At 40.8% G+C, this 22,364-nt stretch overlaps 1 protein-coding gene and 1 non-coding gene across 3 annotated transcripts in view; one reads left to right on the forward strand and one right to left on the reverse strand.

The window, feature by feature from the left end:
- The first annotated feature begins 6,014 nt into the window (after positions 1–6,014).
- The window catches only part of CCDC170 (coiled-coil domain containing 170), a 71,102-nt gene continuing 54,752 nt past the window's right edge, over positions 6,015–22,364 (forward strand). Inside the window, exons 1-2 of one of the 2 annotated variants that reach the window (XM_032216961.1) lie at positions 6,015–6,248; positions 18,406–18,540. In XM_032216961.1, the coding sequence (XP_032072852.1) occupies positions 6,132–6,248; positions 18,406–18,540 (252 nt within the window). In that variant the 5' untranslated portion in view covers positions 6,015–6,131. The remainder of the gene's footprint in view (positions 6,249–18,405; positions 18,541–22,364) is intronic. The other variant, XM_032216962.1, reaches the window with a different exon arrangement.
- Positions 20,014–20,120, reverse strand: LOC116508549. Its single transcript, XR_004255365.1, has one exon. It is a non-coding gene; the product is annotated as a U6 spliceosomal RNA (small nuclear RNA).

The raw sequence follows: 22,364 nt of genomic DNA on the forward strand, positions 1-22,364 counted from the left end.
TAGCCTCCCCCCCCTCTTTCCTTCTCATTTTTATCAGCAGGCCAAATAAGCTCTTTCCAAGGCTCACAAGTTTTGTGCTTGTTTTATAATAACAGCTGAGAATAGAAGGCAGTAACTTTTAAGTGTACTTTATAAAGGAAGGAAGGACAGGACTGCAGACAGATTTCAAGACTCCATAAGAATAGTCTACATCTTCCCTAAAATCAAAAATCGTGCTTGCTTTGAATCTGAATTACCCCAGGAGCAGGATAATGTACAGGTTAAATAATACAGGTAGTCCTTAACTTACGGCCACAATTGAGCCTAAAATTTCGGTTGTTAAGTGAAACATTCATTAAGTGAGTTTTGTCCCATTTTGCGACCTTTCCTGTTAAACAGCAGTTAAATGAATCACTGCAGTTGATAAATTAGTAACGGTTGTTAAGTGAATCTGGCTTCCCCGTTGACTTTGCTTATCAGAAGGTCGCTAAAGGAGATCACATGACCCCTGGACACAGCAAAGGTCATAAAAATGAACCAGTTGCCAAGCACTTGAATTTTGATCACATGGTCATGGAGATGCTGCAAAGGTAACTGAAAAACGGTCATTTTTAGATGTCATAACTTTCAGTGGTCACTAAACGAAGTTGTAAGTCAAGGGCTACCTGTATTAGCAATTGTTTCATTTTTCCTATGTTTTTTGGCATTTATTTTAACAAGGTTTTAAAAATTTAAGCAATCCTTATAAAGTGTAACAAAAATATGAGCATGAATTAGAGTTAAGAAGATAGTTTGTCAGGGAGAATGCCTTTGGAGCCTATTAAAACTTGCCGTCTAATCCTGGTGCTTTGAACTCTTCCACACAAAAAAATATGCAACTTTAGAAAGCACTGTGACCACTCTTAACAGAGAACATGCACAGATGTTCAAGAATTTCTGTGCTTCAATTGTCCCTAATATACCCAAAGGCTCTATAGTAGAAGCAAAATTAATATTAAATGCCTTGTGCATTTGATATTAATTTTCATTATGATAAAATCTATTGTATGTGACCGTATACAAGGCTTATGTGTATGCTCACTTACCTGTTTCTCAGTCACTAGAATGTCTTGTCTGTGGATTTATGCTAGTACTGTATGTGAAATTCTTATCTGAGCAAGACACTTATCAAACCTCTTATCGATATTTTGCTTGTATGTGGCAATTAAGAACAGAAACAAATGCTTTTTCTTCCCAGCTGCATTAGTCAAAAAACTTATACACTCATATCTTTTGTTTGGCACCAATTCATTTTTGTGGTTATCCTAAATGCAGACAACGCATCAAATAATTTTAGTTTGATATTTCCTGTAAATGTTACCAATGCAGTATGTAGTACATCTAAAGCCATTTTTATTTGTAGGCTTAGTGTACCTTATTGTAAACAGAAACATTCAGGTACACAAATATTTAATTGCTATATCTGTATATAACAGTCCTATAATATTGAAATAGTTCTTTTGCCACATAGAATCTAAATGAGTAAAACTATTACCTTCTATGCTGTTCATACAATAGGAATGCATGTTGAGTTAATTGTATTTGTCTTTTTTTAATCTAGAAAATTTGTAACTTTCCACATTTTTCTTTTTAATTTTTTAAAAGCTATATAACTTCCTTTTATTCTTTGTTGCATATTTTTTGCCACTGCAAGCCTTTTCATGTCAGTATTTCAAACAGAATTTTTCCTTCTATTTAAGCACCATGTTTCTAGATGACTTTCAGTGGTTAACATCTTTTCCGTTGCATGTAGGTGGATTTTTGACTGAGAAAAATTGAATGCTAGGTTAGTTTGATTTTATGTTGGTATTCATGCTGCTGCAAGTTTAATGGAAGCAAAACCACGAAATTAATTTCTAATTAAATTGTGGAAATATTTTGCGTATTTAATAGGATACAACTTTGCAAAAGTACATACAAGGAATCTTGTCTTTTCAATTATCCGAGTATAAATTCTGTTTAATGAACAAAATAAATCTAACGAACAGAGGCTATATACCCTTTTCTCTGTGTCTTTTAGACATGAGTAGAGGTAAACCTACTCCATCACTTTATTTAATGCTATGCATCAGACCCAAACTGACCTTTCTTGCCTCTAGACAAAGCCCTGTGCAATGTCATCCAAACCAAATAATAGAACCTCTTCACCTCAGCCCAAGGGCAGCTTTACAAAGGAATTGCAACATAGAGAAACCCCAACCTTCTATCTTCTGTCAGCTGATCACCTCAACATTCCATCTCCTTCATCAATGGACTTTCCCAGCTCTGCTGCCCTCCTTGAAAGGCCCATTTTGCCTAACAACAGAATGCCAAATACATTGACAAGGATCTGCCCAGGGGCTGGCAAAGAAGGATTTCCCTTCTTGTGGCCCTCACCATCTATAAACACCTTTGCTTTTCCACCCTTCAGAGTCCCTCTTATAAAAGTGGCATCCCAGTGATCATTGTAACAAAACCTGATTTTCTTCAATATTGTGCTCCTTCAGATTGAATCCATAAAATTTAATCTAGTACTTAATAAGTGCTAAAGTTCTTTCTCTTCACTAGAAAAAAAGAAAAGGAATTATATATTTTCTGCAGAAAATAATGCTTTCCTTTGACTCAACAACAACTTGATCTTTCAAAAGATCTGTCTCCGCAGAGTTGCTATGGTTATGTTTTCATGGAATTGGAAGGCAGAATTTTTGAGGAACATTATTATTTCTAGACATATTCACAAAGACCCACATAAGGACAGATTTGAATACAACAAATATGAAGAAGAGATAAATATTCACAAAGTAAATTCTTCAAGATGCTGGCTTACCCACGAATGAACAGCATGTTAATAAAGCTGTGTGCTGAACTTCTGGTCAACAGGCGCACTTCATTTCCCCCCCCAACTCTGTCCATGTTTTGTTTACTTTATCACCTAAATTAGAAACACTGGTATATGCCTCTTGGAACAAGATAAGACCTGAAGATACAGTGTGACAGGGTTATATTCATTCGTTAATGAACATATTTCTGAAAAAATCCGTTTTACCATTCTCCGTAATTGTGACCTTTTATTTTTCTTTAATTTATTTTAAATATTTCTGTAAACAGGATACTTCCTAAGTGTTGGGGAAAAGTAATAAATTCTGGGTGCTGGAATGTTTACTAGTCATTAGAAACATTTTTAATCTGCTTGTAACATCCTCTCCAAAGTTCTGGCAATCATCATACACCAGGCAAAGTGGTCCCCAAGAGGAACAAAGGCTTTGTTTCATTGTTCTGACTTTATTAATAGGATGGATAGTTCTCCTTTTGGAAAGGAAATTAGCAGACTTTAAAAAGTCAGCTGAAATATATCTAACAGGGTCATGAAAATCCCACACTCCCTCTACTAGTAAATAATTAAAAAAATAGTCATGTAGTGGAAATTTGCCAAAGTAGAAAATTGAAACTGCTTTCTAAGTTTCCACAAAAAAGGATTAAAAGCTTATCTAAGTTTTTTTTAACTAAGTGCTCTGAATTTTACAAACTCTTACTAGTAGACTTTATAAGCTGAAAAATGATTTTTAAGGAAGATCACCTTCAGCAGTTATGCATTTCTTAGGCTGCTTTCACATTTGACTTCTGTAATTACAATCACGAGAGATGCTGATTTTTTAAAATATAACTACATTTCTGCTAAGATCTTTTGGTGAGTTTTTCACATAAGTAATGGAACATATAAAAAACACTTTTTGTAACATGTTTTGTTATAGAAAACAATTCCATACTGTTAATGTCATCTAAGTAGACAGCTAAATCATAAATTCTCATTTACAATTTCATTCTTTTGAATTCTAGAAGCCAACAAAGACCAAAGAAGTAGACTATTTCAGAAATAAATAACTTGAATTAGAATAACTTTAAGAAATGTCATTTTTTGTTCTTTGCATAAAAAATATTGATAAAATGTAATTTAGGACTTATATTGAAGGGGGCAAAGATTAGCATCCACATTTAAGAATGTAAGTAGAATCTTCAATACAAGTTTGATTCTTTATGATTTCATCACTGCTTCCATGTAATTTTATTGGCAAGAATATAAAAGTGATTTTCTATTGTCTTCAGAGTTTTGCTTTGCTTTACTTCCCAGACTAGTTCCTGATCTTTTATTTCCTAGTGCTCTCCTATTAAAGAAGAACCAATAGAGATGTGCAAAAGGTGGGTCTTTAGGAAAAATGAATTTTACACACAACTAATAAGTCCACTCCTAATATGCTGTCAACTAGAAGGATGTTTACAAATACAGAATGTGAAAAAAAATCTATACCGAAAGTTGCTTTTTTAAAAACCTGCTTTTCTATTCAGTAGGATTATGAGACAACATATTGAATTTTGTATGGTGGAAAAAAAGCAACAATTGAAAACTTACGTGGTTTTATTACAAACAATTCAATTATATCCATAAAAGAGCACTAAATAATACATACTAAAATGGAAGGAAGGGGACTTAACATCAAAGGAATGGACAGCATATTTCTCTACTTTTTTTTTTACAATAAACACAAATCAAATTCTAACCAACAATTTAAACTTAAATTAGAGAATAGCTTTGCTTGTACTTGCCATTCCACTAATAAAACATCAGCTGGGCTGAGAGCTGAGAGCTCACTAAACTAATCTTTCAAACTGATACAAGTATTTCTTTCCAGGAGCTCATAATCACATTATTCTGCAACAGTCCAAAGGCAATATATCCAAATAGACAAATTCTAATGTTTGGGAATATAATTCAACATGACAATGTCTTTTAAACCTTAAGATCCTTCCCACTGACTGATGCCTCATAGTAATAACATCTAACCCCAAAAGAACTACCAGTGGAGAGACTAAGACACACTAAAATCAAATTTATTACATTTCCAGCATAGGAAAGATAGTAATCTTTCTTGAAAATCCATTCAGGAATTCAATTATCTCAAAAAAAAAAAATTGAGCTACTTATTGTTCAACTATAAAAAGCCAATATTATTAAATCCAGCAGCCACATGCAAGAAAAAGGATCTATGAAATATATATTCCAAAACATTTTGAATCATTCTTGTGATTTAGCATATCACAATGGTGAAAAAGCAGTGTGAATTGAGACTGCTACTATGTTTCACACCTCAGTAATACATAAGGCACAATTAAGCCAAGCGGCTGATATACTTGTACTATTAAAAGCAACCCATCAGTACACTATGTAACATATTATAAGCTAATAATTTTAAAAGAAGATTAGGAGGTTACCTTTTGAAAATCTGGGAATAGAAAAGTTCCCCAAATGAAATGCTTCTCAGGATTAATATAAGAAAAGGGAATAAAGGAGATTCTATACATATACATACATACATACATACATACATACATATATGGTTATATTATACCTTAAAAGGTATAAGCTTTTAAGCATAAAGTGTGTGTGTATATATATATATACATGGGGAAAGACCTGAATATAAATTATATATATGTATATGTATATACATACATACATACATACACACACACATATAGAAAAATTAGAATATCGTGCAAAAGTTCATTTATTTCAGTAATGCAACTTAAAAGGTGAAACTCATATATGAGATAAGACTCATTACATGCAAAGCAAGATAGTTCAAGCCGGGATTTGTCATAATTGTGATGATTATGGCGTACAGCTCATGAAAACCCTAAATCCACAATATCGGATACAACTATCAGGTTTTTCCCCGGTTTCCTAAGGAAACCTTCCCTTTCCATTATATGTCTTTAAATTTTGCTGATCTCCTAATTTTTAACGTGTTCTTAGCCTCCCCGAGTCGCATTCGCAAGACGGACGGCCCTACGAACGACGAAACGCACGAACGCTCCCCAAGGCTGAATGGCAGGAAAAGCTGCCCAAAACCCCAATTAAAAGCAAACTTTAGGCTGGCGCTCTTTCGAAGGCGTCTCGCGAGAATCACCGAGAGGGCGGGCTCTCTAATCGACAGCCCCAGCTGTGTATCCACGGGGGCGGTTGACATAGAAACCCAGGTAGCTCTTAGGGACGCGCCCGGCTGGGTTATTCCCCGGGTAGTCCGAACGCCGAAGGAAAGTAACCCGGTGCTCGCGCGCTGCCGGTGCGCGGGAGCATGAGAAGCGCTGGCAGTTCCCGCCCGGGCTCTGCCTGTTCCAGGATCATCGACGTGACCAGCAACGCACCGTTGCTGCGCTCGCCCGCCAGCGTCTCAACCTCTTCCGAAGCGGAGGTATGCTCCTCAGGCTTGCATTATTCCCTATATTCATATCTGTGGCGTGCCTGGAAGTCGAACTGGGGGCAATTAGACTTCTTGACTTGTGGGTTCGAAATAAGCAGCGAAACGTTTCTCACCCATAAGAAAAAAAAAAGCCCACTCAACTTCCCGACGGCTCCGCCTGGATGGCCGAAAATCTTCAGCAAACACCTGCCCGGTGGTTTAGCCGAATGGAGATTTTTCTAATATTCATTCGGGACGCCGAACCACCCCACCCCACTGGTAATCCTTCCTATGTAGCCCTTGTGTTGCATAGAGCAGCGCAAGGCTGCTCACTAGCAATAGCACTTACTTCTTATACAGGCTTCACAGTGCTTCACAACCTTCTTTAAGCGGTTTATGGAGTCAACATATTGCCCCCAACACCTTCTTAATCTCTTTCCCCTCACTCCAGTGTCCCCACCTCAAAGAACAAAAGTTCTGGATCTTCATTTGCCAGTCAGAAGTCAAATCCATCTGGTGTCCCTTTCCTCCTTACTCTTTTTTTTTTTAAACTGGACAGCTGCTATGCCAGCAAATATGGCTCCATGTGCCACTTGTGGCACGCATGCCATAGGTTCGCCATCACGGCCCTAGTATCTTTATTTTTAGGTTAGGACCTAGCCACAAGAAGGAACGAAGAAGCTATCCCAAAGGTGCTTTTCCAAAAGGCAAGTTGACTTTCTTGGGTTTTTTTTTTCTGTTTGAGAACATTTCACTTCTCATCCAAGAAGCCTTTTTAGTTCTGAACTAAAGAAGCTTCTTGGATGAAAAATGAAATGCTTTCAAAGAAAAAAACAAAGAAAGTTCAGTTGCCTTTTAGAAAAGTACCTTTAGGACAACCATGACCTGGATGATGGAGAATCTCCATACAACGAGGAAGCTGATTAGTTACTTTTTAGTATAATTTGCTTCATTTAAATTTCAATAATTTAGACAATAATGGCAATCCCAAACTCTGCACTCTCCGACCACGGGACCCTTAAACATATTGATTGGGGATTTATGGGAGATGTGGTCCAAAGTATCGGGCAACACAAGGTTGGGGAAAGCTATTCCAATAAAAGTATTGGAAATAATGAAATTGCCTACATTGCTTCTTAATGTTTCATTGTATGTACATCAATACTTTTAGGTTAAACATTCACTTCATAGGACACTATTTCAACAGCTGTGATACTTTGCATAATGCCCTAACAATTATAGTTTCAATTATATTTTGGTACAGTTTTATCTTTCGGCATTCAAGGACTGAGCTGTTTCTTATTAAACAAAGCAAAGGGAGTACATTTATCTAAGATTTCTGGTTTTCTGCTCTTTATCTTTCCTTCACCCATGCTTTGATCTAAAGTTCAGAGAAACAGAGAAAGGTTTTTGCATAGTTTTCTCATGGGATCCTTCCAGGTCAGGGTCCTAAAATTAGGATGTTAAATGTAGGATAATGCATCCACTACTTGCAGAAACAACTTCTATATAGTTTTGAAAAAAAGTGGGGTAGAGATAGTCAGCTTAGTTGAAAAGTTTATTCCCTTTATCTAAATATTGTATTTTTCTCTATTTTTATAGGGAAAAATACATTGTGAATGTTTTGAATGTTGATAATAAACATGGTAACTTCCGTATTTTAAAAATAGTATCCCAAATATAGAAATGTGTTTATTTATTAGGCCTAATTTCAGTTTATGAAGGCATTGAACAACTTCAACTGATTATATGTGACTTAGCTTATATATCATAGTGCCACAGGCTCAGAATAGATATAATGCCTAATTGCCTATGTAGGAATGCTGTGGAAGAAGATGAATAATTCTGGCATTGAAAGTAGTACAATACAATACAATACAATACAATACAATACAATACAATACAATACAATACAATACAATACAATACAATGCAATACAGTTAATATGGATAATCTTTATGAAACTAGGTAATGCTTAGATGATGGCCTGCAGTTTTTTTTGGGGGGGGGGACGACATGCAGGTTTTTCATGCTTCACCCCAACAATATAGCTCAGTGTTTCTCAACCTCAGCAACTTGAAGTTGTGTGGACTTCAACTTCTAGAATTCCCCAACCAGCATGATGGCTTCAGGATTCTGGGTTGAAGTCTACCCAGTTTCAAGTTTCTCCGGTTGAGGTACACTGAGGTACCTTGTTTAATTACCTCAGTGCACTTTTAAGTTTTAACAGAATATTAAATAAAAACTCAAAATGCATGCAACAAAGTACCGTATTCCCTTTTGGGCTAAGCAATATTATGCAAAAATGCAGAAAAGAAATAACAAATATTAACTTGGAGAAATTGAAGACATGAGGTAAGAAAATGAAATATGGTTAAATCTGGTTTTTCCTAACCACATTCATTTTATCTTTCCATAGTTTACTGTCCCTATAAACCCTATGCTGTTTTCATTCATTTCCTTCTGTTCTTTAAAACAGAAAAACTTTCAGCAGAGGATTTTTCCTAGGGTTAAACATGGAAGAATCTCATTCATTGAAATAACTGTCTTATTTTTGGGGAGGGGAAACCTGTTATGTATTCAGAATGGTCTACCACCTTAAATGCATTACATTCTAGCCAGCAACAGCCTCTTGCGTCCTGGTTGGCTGGGACGCAGCTGAGGCTGTTGCCAGTCACACCTAATTAATGATTGGTTATGTGATTGTTACAATTACTATAAGTACTGGGCGTGCTTTTTCCTAGCCACGCTAGCTAGCACCTTTCTTTTAATGTTAAATAAACTTGCTACTGTTTGTAATCCTGGCTTCTGCGTTTTCTGCCAAACTACAAAACTGGCGACGAGGGTGGGATTCTTCGCAACGAATGCTGACCGGCGGAAGGGAAAATTTCTGGTCTTTTCTCCGTAAGTCCTTTCCGCATCTAAGCCACGATGACTTCTGCCTTGCCTCCGTTTGCTCCCTACGATTCGGGGGGAGAATCCTGGGAGGGATTTATGGAACGTTTTGAGTGTTATCTCATTGCGTCTAGGAGCCAGGCACAGACCGACGAGGAAAAATGCAGTTTCTTCCTTTCTTGTTGCGAACCCTCTATGTTCGCCTCCGCCCGAGCCTTGGCCGCTCCAAGGCCGGCGTATAAGTTAGGCTGGGACACTCTAATGGCCAGGCTCAAAGGACATTATGCACCGACACCCTCAAAGATTGTCCACCGCTTCGCCTTTCATCGTCGGGTGCAGAGACCTAATGAGTCAATTAGCCAATTTTTAGAGTCCCTGCGGACTACGGCTGCCCAATGTGACTTTACCAACTTAGAAGAAAACCTGGTGGAGCAGTTTGTATGTGGTGTGCAGGATGTAAACCTGCGAAGCCGTATGTTCCGCCATCAGGACATTACCTTACTCCAGGCCGTGGAGACTGCTAGAGCAGCGGAGCTCTCGTAGCAGTCCACGGCCGATATCGAGTGGCTACAACTGGCTTCGTCTACCCACACCTCTGCCGGCCCTTTCTCGCAAACGAGCCTAGTCGATGACCTGCCACCCTCGGAGGAGCCAACTGATGAAATCGTGGGGCAGCTTAGGACGCAGCCGAAGCGCAAACCTCAACCGCAGTCGGTTGCGCCTCCAACAGCTGGTGCTCCTTGCCGTGGCTGTGGCGGTCGCCATGCCCATACAGCCTGCCCTTTTCGCAACGTAATCTGTCGCTGTTGCAAATGGCAAGGGCACATCGCTAGGTTTTGCCGAGCCTCGCTGCCTGCTCCATCCTTCCTGCAAACCGCTGTTCAACCCCAAGCGCAGCCGCGCCGCCAACCACCGCGGCCTGCTCGGCGGGCTGAAGACTGCTACACCATTGATCAATCGCAAGCCTTTGACTGCTCTCTTAAGCAAGCCCCCGCCGGAGCCCGGAAGATCGCTACCTCAGTCCAGCTGGAAGGTCAGCTCTGCCGGATGGAGGTGGACTCCGGCTCCTCTCGTTCTCTGTTGTCCTGGGCTCTTTTCTCCCGCCTCTGCCCCAGGGTCTCCCAAAGCCAGCTCCTGCCTGCTAAGACCACTTTAAGGGACTATCAGGGGAATTTCATTCCCACCTTGGGTTCTTTCCCCATTTCGGTCTCTTATGGCCCCTTCGAGGGAAAATTGCCCGTCCTGGTAGTTAGGGATTCCCTCCCTGCTCTTTTAGGCCTGGATTGGTTTCCTGCCCTGGGTCTTTCAATTGGGGGGGTGCACCGGGTTGTTTCGTCTTCCCTAGAAAGCGTCCTGTCTGACTTTGCGGACGTTTTTGACGGCCAGCTAGCTGTTATAAAGGCACCCCCATATCCCTTAGTCTCGACCCCCAGGTTGCTCCAATTAGGCTGAAGGCCCGCAGGGTGCCTTTTGCCTTAAGGGCCAAGGTTGACGCCGAGCTGGATAAGCTCCTGGCGCAGGGAGTCATCGAGCCCGTTGACCACTCCCCCTGGGAGACCCCGATTGTTCTCCCAGTTAAGCCGGACGGCTCGGTGAGGATCTGTGCCGACTATAAGTCGACGATCAACCTGACCCTTCAGGCGAATCCCTATCCAGTCCCTGTGGTGCAACACCTGCTCCATTCACTGGGGCAGGGTTGCACATTCGCCAAACTGGACATGGCGCAGGCTTACCAACAGCTCCCGGTGGATGACAATGCAGCGGCTGCGCAGACCATCGTCACCCACCGTGGGGCTTTTCGTTGCCGCCGCCTTCAATTCGGCGTTTCTGTGGCCCCGGGGATCTTCCAGAGCCTCATGGAGCGGTTGCTCCACGGGCTTCCTGGCGTAGTACCGTATTTCGACGATGTCCTGATTGCTGCTTCCAGCCGCTCGGGACTCGTCGAAGTACTAAGGGAGGTCCTCCTGCGTTTTAGGGGCGCGGGTCTCAAGTTAAAGCGCAGCAAATGTTCGTTTGCTGTCCCGAGGGTGGAATTCTTGGGTTTCTTAATTGACGCCCAAGGCATCCACCCTACGCCTTCTAAGGTTGCAGCTATCAGGAACGCCCCTGCACCCACCTCTAAAGCGGAGTTACAGGCGTTCCTGGGGCTACTTAACTTTTACGCGCCATTCATCCCGCATAAGGCGTCATTAGTCGAGCCGCTGCATCGGTTGCTCGACCGATCTGCGGCCTGGCGCTGGGGGAGCCGCGAAGCGCAGGCGTTCGCGGCTGTCAGAGAGGTGCTGATGTCATCGGCAGTCCTGGTTCAATATAGTGACAAGATGCCTCTGACACTAGCATGTGACGCCTCTCCCTACGGTTTGGGGGCGGTCGTGAGCCATGTTCTTCCAAATGGCTCAGAGGCCCCGGTGGCCTTTTATTCCCGGACACTTTCCTCGGCGGAGCGTAATTACAGTCAGATCGACAAGGAGGCTCTGGCTGCGGTGTCCGGGATTAAGAGGTTCCACAACTACCTCTACGGTCGGCACTTCATTCTTGTCACTGACCATAAGCCGCTCCTTGGGCTTCTGGCAGGTGACAGGCCGACCCCCCCCCCATTCTCTCCCCACGCATGACACGTTGGACGGAATTCCTTGCGGCGTATTCTTATACGCTGCAATACCGTCCGGGCAAGCAGATTGGGCATGCGGATGCTCTTAGCCGTTGCCCACTGCCGGAGACTGACACCGCCCCCGTGCCAGCCCTCTCTGTTCTATCCATCGCGGCCTCCGGCCTACCCATTTCAGCTGCGGAGGTCGCGGCCTACACGAAGGCCGATCCTATCCTTTCCCAGGTCTCCTCCTAGGTCTTGAGGGGATAGCCCACAGATAAAGTGGCAGAGGGCTTCCAGCCTTTTAAAGCTCGACAAGCGGAGCTGTCCATTCATGGGGGGTGTCTCATTTGGGGGGATCGGGTAGTGATTCCTGCTGCACTACGGCCACAAGTCCTGCCTCTGCTCCACAGGGACCACCCGGGCATAGCGCGAATGAAGGCCTTAGCCCGTAGCTATGTCTGGTGGCCCTTGTTGGATTCAGAGATAGCGGCTTATGTGGGCCACTGCACTACATGTCAACTCTCCAGGCCCAATCCTCCGGCCGGGCCTGCTCGGGAGTGGGAGGTTCCGAGAGGCCCGTGGTCACGCCTCCATGTAGATTTTGCCGATCCCTTCCACGGCCAGAATTTCCTGATTGTGGTGGACGCCTACTCTCGGTGGGGGGAATTGGTCCTGATGGCCTCCACCACGGCCGAGAGTACGGTTCGGGCCTTACGCAGACTGTTCGCAACCCATGGGTTGCCGGACATACTTGTGTCGGATAACGGCCCGCAATTCACAGCCACCACATTTCAGGAGTTCCTGGCCGAGCAAGGGATCCGGCATGCGCCCATAGCCCCGTACCACCCAGCCAGTAATGGCCGGGCGGAGCGGGCGGTCCACTCAGCTAAGGAGGCACTGGGCCGTATGGACCGGGGCGACTGGCAGATGAGAGTGGCGGCTTACTTGTTAAGCCAACATTCCACCCCCTGCCCGATAACCAACAAAAGCCCCGCGGAGCTCTTGATGGGCCGGCGCCTGTGGACGTCCCTGGATAGACTCCATCCGCTCTATTCAGGGGATCAGCCATGCAATCTGGGGGTTCTCCCTTCCCGTTCCTTTAGACAGGGGGATCTGGTGTGGGCCCGCTCTTTTGCCGGGGAGCCCAGGTGGGTCCCAGCTAGAGTAACTGCCCTGACAGGTCCCTGTTCTTTCAGGGTCGGATTGGCTGATGGATCCGAGTGGAGGCGCCACTTGGATCAGTTAAGGAGGCGCCTCCCAGGGGAGACGGGCAACCCGGACTTCGCTGGACGAGACGACGCTGCACACTCGGGGTTGCCGTGTGAGGCCTTCATACACCCAGGCCTCGCCTATCCACAACCAGACACTGCTAAATCCGATGAATTGCGACAACGGGCCTTTTCCAAGTCAGGCCCGGCCTGTCTGAGCGCCCCCTGCTGGAAAGCGAAATCATCGGCTCAAACCGCCATCGAAGAGTTACCGGTCGATGCTCCTACCCCCCGAGACACCCCTCCAATGCTCTCCCCTACATCTGTGGACGCGCCACCCCGGCCCGGCCTACCGGCGTTGTTGAGCCCGCCTCCGGGGCCGTGCCAAGACGGCGTCCCTCGGAGCTGCACTCCCTTCGGGGAGGAGCTACAACGAGCAGGTCCATCTCCGCCGACGACTGTTGTTGAACTAAGGAGATCTGGGCGGGTCCGGCACCGTCCCGCCTACCTTCGCGACTACGCATGCTCCATCCGGGAGCATGCGCCAAACTGGGGGGAAGGGGTGTTATGTATTCAGAATGGTCTACCACCTTAAATGCATTACATTCTAGCCAGCAACAGCCTCTTGCGTCCTGGTTGGCTGGGACGCAGCTGAGGCTGTTGCCGGCCACACCTAATTAATGATTGGTTATGTGATTGTTACAATTACTATAAGTACTGGGCGTGCTTTTTCCTAGCCACGCTAGCTAGCACCTTTCTTTTAATGTTAAATAAACTTGCTACTGTTTGTAATCCTGGCTTCTGCGTTTTCTGCCAAACTACAAAAAAAACCTTTGCTTTTGGAATTGGATTATCTGCCATGATGCCTTCAGAAACAACTAACATTACATCATTTTCAGCACTGCCATCAAAAATAAGGACTGTATGATTGCTTATTTTAAGGCTCTTAAAGGCATAGGAGCCAAACCAAGAAAACATCCTGGAATCATTTTTAATCCTCAACTTACAACAGTTTGTTTCATGACTGTTCAAAGTTCCAATGACACTAAAAAAGTGATTTATGACCATTTTCAAATTTACAACTGTTGCAACATCCCCATGACCGCATGATCAAAATTCAGATGCTTGGCGACTGAGTCCCATTTATGATGATTGTAGTATCCCAGGGTCATGTTATTTTGTGACTTTCTGACAAGCAAAGTCAATGGGGAAGCCTGATTAACTTACCAATCATGTCACTAACTTAACAACTGCAGTAATTCACTTAACAACTTTGACAAGAAAGGTAGTAAAATGTGGCAAAACTCACTAACAGTCTCACTTAGTAAGATAAATTTTGGGCTCGATTGTGGTTGTAAGTTGATGACTATGTGTAAATGTCCCCAAGCATCATATCTTGAGGCTCACTTTTGGGAAAGTATGTGAAAGAAAAACAGAATTCTTTTCATCATTGAATTCCTTGTCAATTCCAGAGACCACTTGTAGTCTGTGGTCAAAATACCATAGATGATCTCTAATGTCTAAAGCCAGTTTCTGAGATGAGTGGCCATATAAATTAAAATAAAATCTGGACCCAAAGATACTTTTTATATGGCCAGAATCTCAATTAATTGCCAACATTTCATAGGATTTTAGAATTCTTATCCAAAGTTTTACAAGACTCAGATGGGAATCTCAACGCCCCATTTGATCTGATTTGCAAGATTAAGATTGGGATCATTAAATTCAATCATGCTTTTATTTATTTAAAAAATATTGTATCCAGCAAAAGGAAAAGTGTCCCATCTCAAAAGGACACGGGTACCAAGTTGTCCTTCTTCTGCTGCTTTATTGCCAACATCTGGCTAGTGTGATGGTCCTTAAAAATTCTAGTGGACCAAGTTTTTTTAAAAAGTAAATAATCTACCAAAACAGATTTTGTTTCAGCCTAAACCATAGATTTGTTGTTCATGGCTCAAAAATATTGTACAAATCTATATTAGGAGGTGAAGTGGGAGGGAACTATGTTTTAAAGCTGAGTACAAAAAAGATACATTTAGCACAGTGGGTAAAGAAGTATTAGGGAAGATTTAAAACTGTATACAGAATGTATATGTTATGAAAAACGATGTGAACCAAAATACTTCTAAAGCAAGTTCTCCAACCTTTCCAGCTTTGTGGACTGGGGGAGGGAGAGGGGATGGTTCTGCATGAGTGGTGGGAGAGCATCCATGCACACAATTCCATTTGTGCAAGCGGCGGGCACATGTGTTTGCTTCTTGCACAAATGGAGCTGCATGCATGTGCTCATCCGCAGCTTCCATGGCCCAGTTCCAAACAGGCCATGGCCCGGGGGATTGGGGACCCCTGTTCTAAAGAATTTATATTTCTTTAGGGAAAATAAATGACAGAACAATAATACATACAGCATTGATACAGACTTACATTCATCAGCACATGTTATAGCAGTGATAGTCGTGATTTTTTTCATTAATCATAAGTAAATGCATAGACAAAGAATAAAATCACAATACAAATTATACTGATTTAATTTAAGGGTTTCTTTTAAAATATTAACACTTTCAGTGCTTTACAAACATTAAATATTCTCAGGTATATCATTTTGTAAAGCTTTAGCAAATTGTTTAATTTAAATAAAACTTCTTTAATTTTATGTACATTTAAAAAAATACACATATTTAGTGATACATATCTTTTCTGCTGCTTTCCTTTTTCATGCTGTTTAAAATGATTGGGAATTTTTATTAATAGTGAATGAATTCTCAGAGATGCTGAATACTTTAAACAGCAGGTGGCACAATGGCCAACAGAAGGAGAGACCAGAGTTATGCTTCTAATGCAATCACTTCTTCTATCCTGCCTTAAAAAACATAGAACAGGACGGAAACAAAGGCAGTGTATTTAACAATATATTAAGCATGTGTTTCAAACAGTGGTTTGAATGAATTACAAACTGAAATTTGATTTAAGCTAAGGATAGAAAAATGCCAAGACTCTTTTAAACAAAACCACACTTCTTAGATAGTTTACATGTGAATGGGTATGATTGTTATAACAATAGTACTCTTTCCTCTTTGGCCCTCGGCAATATAACTAGTTTCCTGTAATTAGGGATGGGATGAAGGTCAAGTCAGGGAAATGGTAATCACAGCTATGTGTTACCTGGAAGATTTACACACCTAAGGGTATACTTTGGCATAAAGCAATGCTCCTTCCTGAAAAGCCATTCCAATCAAAATTCAGGCAATGTCTATTCAGTAACATTTGCACAATCTACCCTTGTCAGGAAAAACTTGCACTTTGGGCTTTGGCTGGCTAAAAGGCTAACTGCCTTGTTGAATCCTGGCTATGGAGAGTGGGTGATGCTACTAACTTTCCAGCCTCTACAGCTAGGGTCTTTAAAAAGCTGCCTTCCCAAGTCGGGAGCAACAATCAAATAATATAGCGAAAAGTTAAATTCTCAACTTTGCACTGAGGTTTTTGTACAATCTGAAGAGCACTTAAAGATGAATCCTCCCCAATCCCATCTCTCTGCATTCAGTCAGGGTTGCACTGTTTATGCTTTCTTGTTAAGGTTAAATGAATAAATAAATCAAATTCTCCTCTGAAAACATTTTAAGCTAAATGTTAGGCACAAAGACAGTGTAACAGCTGGGCAGACATCATGTTAAAAAAACTCATTTAGAAGGCACAATGTTGATTCTTCTCACTTTCCTCTTTTCATAAATCCTTCTTTTATTTAAGGTAATTGGGCTTTCTGGGATAAGTGCTGCCAGCTGTTCTCAGAATACAAACAATATTTGGGATTTTGACACTGAAGAGTAAAGTGGGAGAACGGTACACACATTGAAATACTAGCCAAACCCCTGATTGCAATCGGCATAAAAAAAGATCAGTCCGAGCACATATGTTGCGTATTTTGAAGTATAAGCCAACTTCCATATGTTCCATTGCAGTTGAAAAAATAAAGCATGTATTTCTTTTCACTTAATAACTGTTGAACAGTCATAAATAATCAAAACAGCAATAATAATCTATGCTTTATTTTTATGTTGCATTTGATTTGTGACTCACTCACAGAATCAGGGCACACATTTAAATTAGGGTGATGCAGTATTTCTGATTCAAAGAAAAAAAGATGCAACTGCTCTAATAAATTGTCAGACTCCCTTCTCTGTACACCCCAGAGCATCTTTTCCCCTTCAGATCTGAAGCATTGCATAGCCCTAATATAAGTTACAGTAATAAGAAATAAAGCTCAGCCGCAGGCTATGCAATTCTGATTGGAACATACATTATATGCCTTGCCCTAAAGTAATTCTTCCAACTTTAGTGATCACCAAAGCTGTGCATGTTGACATATTCACTTCTGAAGAATATCAAACGTTAAGCTGCAGCCTAATCAAACTTCCCCTCTTGCAGTCAGTATTGAAAATAGTGAACAGGAATTCTGATTAATAATACTAGAAGGAAACGAACAAGATAATAATACTTCAAGAGAACACTTTCAAATAAGGCAGATGTGTATAAATAACATTGAAGAAAGCAAACTCTAGCCCAGCTCTTCAGAGAGGACAGCACAGTGATCTTTTGGGGGCTCCATCTGATCCCAACTTTGAGAACTGACATCCATGTCAGCAGTGTAAAAATCTCCACAGTCCAGCCAATGAAGCATCATTTGGATGCATAGGCAATGGAACTTCTTCAGTTTCAGTGTTAAAAACTATGCAAGGTGATAAGTGAAGAAGTAACAATAGTTATAGCTAGATTATAGATGGCTTCTTTTTATGTTTATATATTTTCTAATATTGCATGCAGCTGTTGGTTGAATGAATCATAGATTGCTAGTGTTGGCCCAGGATTGATGATATACAGGCTGAAATCTCTACTCAGTTGGGAAATTCAATGGACAATTCATATCTCTCGGCTTACCTTATTTACTGTATCCCAGTCTTTCCTGGAGAAAGCTTCAGCTTGTTTGTCTTCAGACACCTACTTAAGTTTTCTACCATCTGTATGAGAGTATTTGAAGGAAAAAGAGGGGGAAAAGATTGTGTGCCCTAACCACGGATCGTCAGCTCAGAGTCCAGCTGGTTCATATAGATTTCAGTGAAGTATCTCACATTTTATTAGCCATGAGGAAAACAGAAGTCTTCCATACAATGTGGACTCTAGGACAGATGAGAGCCATGGTCATCCCACTGTAAAACTATTGAAAAAAACATTACTCAATAATATAAAAGTTAATAAACATCCAAGCAAATTAAATCCATCGCACTCCACTGTCTTGTGCAAATTATCTTCCAAGGCAGTTTCCTTCCCCACCCAGGTTGGAATGAAGATTAGGTTTAAAGTTATCCAAATTTAAAACTAAACTGATTTAAAACAATCCCTTTTAAAGAACTGAGCAAAGCAATAAAACAAGTAAGAAGAATTCTGATTGTTTGCCATTAACCCTTGTTTTTTGTAAAGCAGAGAACTCATAATTATTTGCTACTGGATGTTCCTGACACTCGAGAACAGCTAGTCCATTATCGGAATGCAGCAGAAACAGCCAGCAGTGAGCTTGCCGCACTCCTAGTGAAGTACGAATGTGCTCAAGCAGAGGTATGTTTTGAAACAAATGTTTTCCCCTGCATGAAAATATTTGTAAATAACAGAGTATGTTTATTGCATGGTACATACCATTAAATGCTTAATTAAAGCTCTCTTCTTTGGTACAGTGCTTATGCATTTTAGCTATTACATCCTGTCCAGGGGTGGGTTCTAGCCAGTTACTTCTGGTTTGCTTGTACGCATGCTGGATGCACGCTGCGCGCGCATGCACAATTCAATAGAAATTGTTCTGCGCATGCACAGAACTCCCCCAGAAAAAGATGGTGGTGGCGACGGCGGCGACCAGGGAACAGGTTTGGGTGACCAAGGCTGGCATATCACTACCGGTTCAGACGAACTGGCCCAAACTGGTAGGAACCCACCATATTTTTTTTAACACTTCCAAATTTTCCATCAGTCATTCTAGAATCATAGATTTGGGATGATCCAAGAAGTCAACTAATCCATTCCCCTGCTTGGCGCAGGATCTTTTAAAACATTTTTGGGCAAGTGGCTATCCAGCCTTTCTCTATCCATCCTCCTCCAATGAAAGGGGTTGTACCACTTCATGAGGCAACGTATTCCACAATTTCTTAGTGTCAGTTCTTAGTTCTTAATTACCAGTCTTGATCTGCTTCCCTATAGTCTCAAACCATTGGTTATAGATCTACCCTCCAGAATATTCCTCTTTTTATGTGAACAACCTTCTCCCCTTGTTCTCTTCTGCAAAAAAGTCCAGTTCCACAGGAATGGGTTTTCAATTCTGTCACCATCTTGTTTGCTCCCTTCTAAACCTGTTGCAGTTCCCAAAATTGGACACATTCCAAGTGGAGTCTGATCAGCATATATTAGTCTCTTTTTAAAAGAAAGTTTTATTTTCTTTTAAAACAAACATTTCATCATTCCTCAATCAGTGAGACATCGGAGTACAATTTTTTTGTGTGTCAAAATAGTTCTAGTTTACCACCAAATTCTTGTCTAGCCTAATGTATACCCCTCCCTCCCTCCACCCTCACCCCCAACCCCCCTCCTCCTCCCCCCCGACTTCCCAGAACCCGTACACGGTATGGATTTTTAACAAACACAGTCTAAAATCTATTGAGAAAAAAGAAATAAAGAAATTAATGACATCTCTACATTGATCTTAGCTTCTTCTTGCTGAGCTAACTTTAAACAATTTAAATCATTTCTGACCTTAAGCATAGACTAACTGGAATTTCTTGGTCCCGTATTTATTTTGTATATAGTCAATCCATTTTCCCCCATCTCATTTATATCTCTCATTTGAGTGATCTTTAAGATATGCCGATATTTTAGCCATTTCGGCTAAGTTTGTAACTTTCAATGTCCATTCTTGAATTGTAGGCAAGTCTTCCTTCTTCCAGTATTGCGCCACCAACAGTCTATAAGGAGATGGGATTGCAGGTGGCTACGTAAAGCGAAGTTCCGTCTTCGTGCTCTTTAGCAGGATGGGGTGCAAAATTAAGAAATATGGAACGCTTCACGAATTTGCGTGTCATCCTTGCGCAGGGGCCATGTTAATCTTCTCTGTATCGTTCCAATTTTAGTATATGTGCTGCCGAAGCGAGCACAGATCAGCATATATTAGTATGGGACAGCTACTTCTTGTTCCACTATCATAAGAGTCCACTGATTTCCTACTTCTCATAAGTGTTTGAATTTGACTTGTGTAATACTCAGAAATATCTTGCAAGTTCCTGGATCTGTGAAGTTTATAGTTCATTTCCCTTCTTTGCTCGTCAAAACTTTGCCAAGATACTATCAACCTTACACGGGAAAAGACCCAAATACATACATACATACATACATACATACATACATACATACATACATACATACATACAAATATATATATATGTTGTACTTTTGGTGATAAATAAATAAAGGGAGACTAGTATAGATCTATTTCAAGCTATTTAGCTATCATCAGCTAGCCATACCCTTACTGGGATTCGAGCCTGTGCTATATTACATCGTAGGCAGACGTCTTAGCCATTAAGCCCAGTAAGGGTATGGCTAGCTGATGAGAGCTAAATAGCTTGAAATAGATCTATACTAGTCTCCCTTTATTTATTTATCAGCAAAAATACAACACAAATGTACAAAAGGCAACAGTAAAAATATTTGGTTTCTGTCATGATGGACTCTTGTGACAAGCCGATTGACAGATATGGAAGCAGTTAGCTTCCTCCCATAATTGGGGCATACCAGGTGTGTGTGTGTGTGTGTGTGTGTGTGTGTGTGTGTGTGTTTGTGTGTGTATGTATGTATGTATGTATGTATGTATGTATGTATGTATGTATATATAAATGGCTTCAATAGTGAAATAGGCGGCATATACATTTAATAAATAAATGTCTTCCAAATCTTCCAAGGACAGATTTGCAATAGGTTTTTCTTTGGTAAATCACTAGTACTCAAAGAAAATGACAAAGTGCTTCAGCAGGTGCAACCAACATGTTTCCTACTAATAGAGGCATACAGCTAAAAAGAGATGTATATTAGGATTGTTTTATTTACATAGTTTTACTAATGGACACCAGATACATTTTTTAAAACATACAGCTGTGATTGTTTGATTTCAAAAATGAATAGGATGATCCCAAAATCTTGTGGGTAGAACCAAATTAATATTATATATGTTTTTCATGTCTGAGTGAATATTCTACTTAGAATATTTCTGAGATATCTGGCTGGACAGATACTTACTTCTATCTGAAGAAGTATAGGAACATTAAGTAGCAGCCATTAAAACAGCATTTTAAAGCATTCACAGAAATGAATTCAACATTCTCAGTTATCAGCTTAAAACAAGTTTCTAGTCCTTCAAACTGAACCAGAAGCTTTACAGTATAGTTGTGACATCTGAGCTGGCCCTATTTGTTCTGGTTTGGATTGTTAATACAGTTTCAGCAGTGACTCTTCTTCCATTTGGTCCTTTTCTGATAGAAAGAAATGTTGTAATGTTCTGGTGCCACTGCCCAATTTTATGCAAGTAATGCCTTCACAACTTCTCTTGGCCTTATACCTAGATACATGGAATTGTAACCTAATAGAAGGACACATTAATGTGTCCATAATGTTGAGGAGTGGAATCAGAGCCACCACAAAAGTAATACTGTAAAAGAAAAGAGTTCTGAAATTTCTTAAGAGACTTAAACTATTTCTGAAAAAACAACTGCTGCCAAGGGTTGGTTCATTGTCTAGGTTTTTTGTCTGTGTGAATATATTGAACATTATACTAATTCCTATATTTACTGCATGAGTCATTAATTGTGAATTATGCATGAAGTTGTTCTTGCCAGACTCTTAATTTGTTTAATTAATGTGAGAGTCAAAAGCAATTTTCTTTTTTATTTCATTCTGTTAATAGCTCCCAAAATTTCAAAGAGAAAATGCAACATTTCAACATAAGGCAAATGTTTATTATTTGTTTGCAAGCTTTTCAAACTTCCACCGTTGCCAATTCTATTGATTTCTGTAAACTATATATTCATTAATTCCCCAGAATAAAGTTTAATTGATTATGTGGTGAAATACAAGGAGTTTGTTATATCTTTGTATGAAGTTCCCTTTTTAAATCCACTTCTGAACTGGACTTTGTTTGATAATAATCATTTATATATTTAATTCATTTTAGTTATACTTTCTGAAAATAATCCTTATCACTAATTCTTGGCCCTGACCCAGACAGTCCAATAAGAGATAATTCTCAACTTATGACTGTTAATTCAGTGGCCATTTGAAGTTTCAAATGCACTGAAAAAAAACAATTTACGACCAGGGTCCTGGCATCAAAGCTTTTGCCGCACCCC

Source organism: Thamnophis elegans, chromosome 4 (genome assembly GCF_009769535.1).
Source record: "Thamnophis elegans isolate rThaEle1 chromosome 4, rThaEle1.pri, whole genome shotgun sequence".
In the NCBI taxonomy this organism is placed as follows: domain Eukaryota; kingdom Metazoa; phylum Chordata; class Lepidosauria; order Squamata; family Colubridae; genus Thamnophis; species Thamnophis elegans.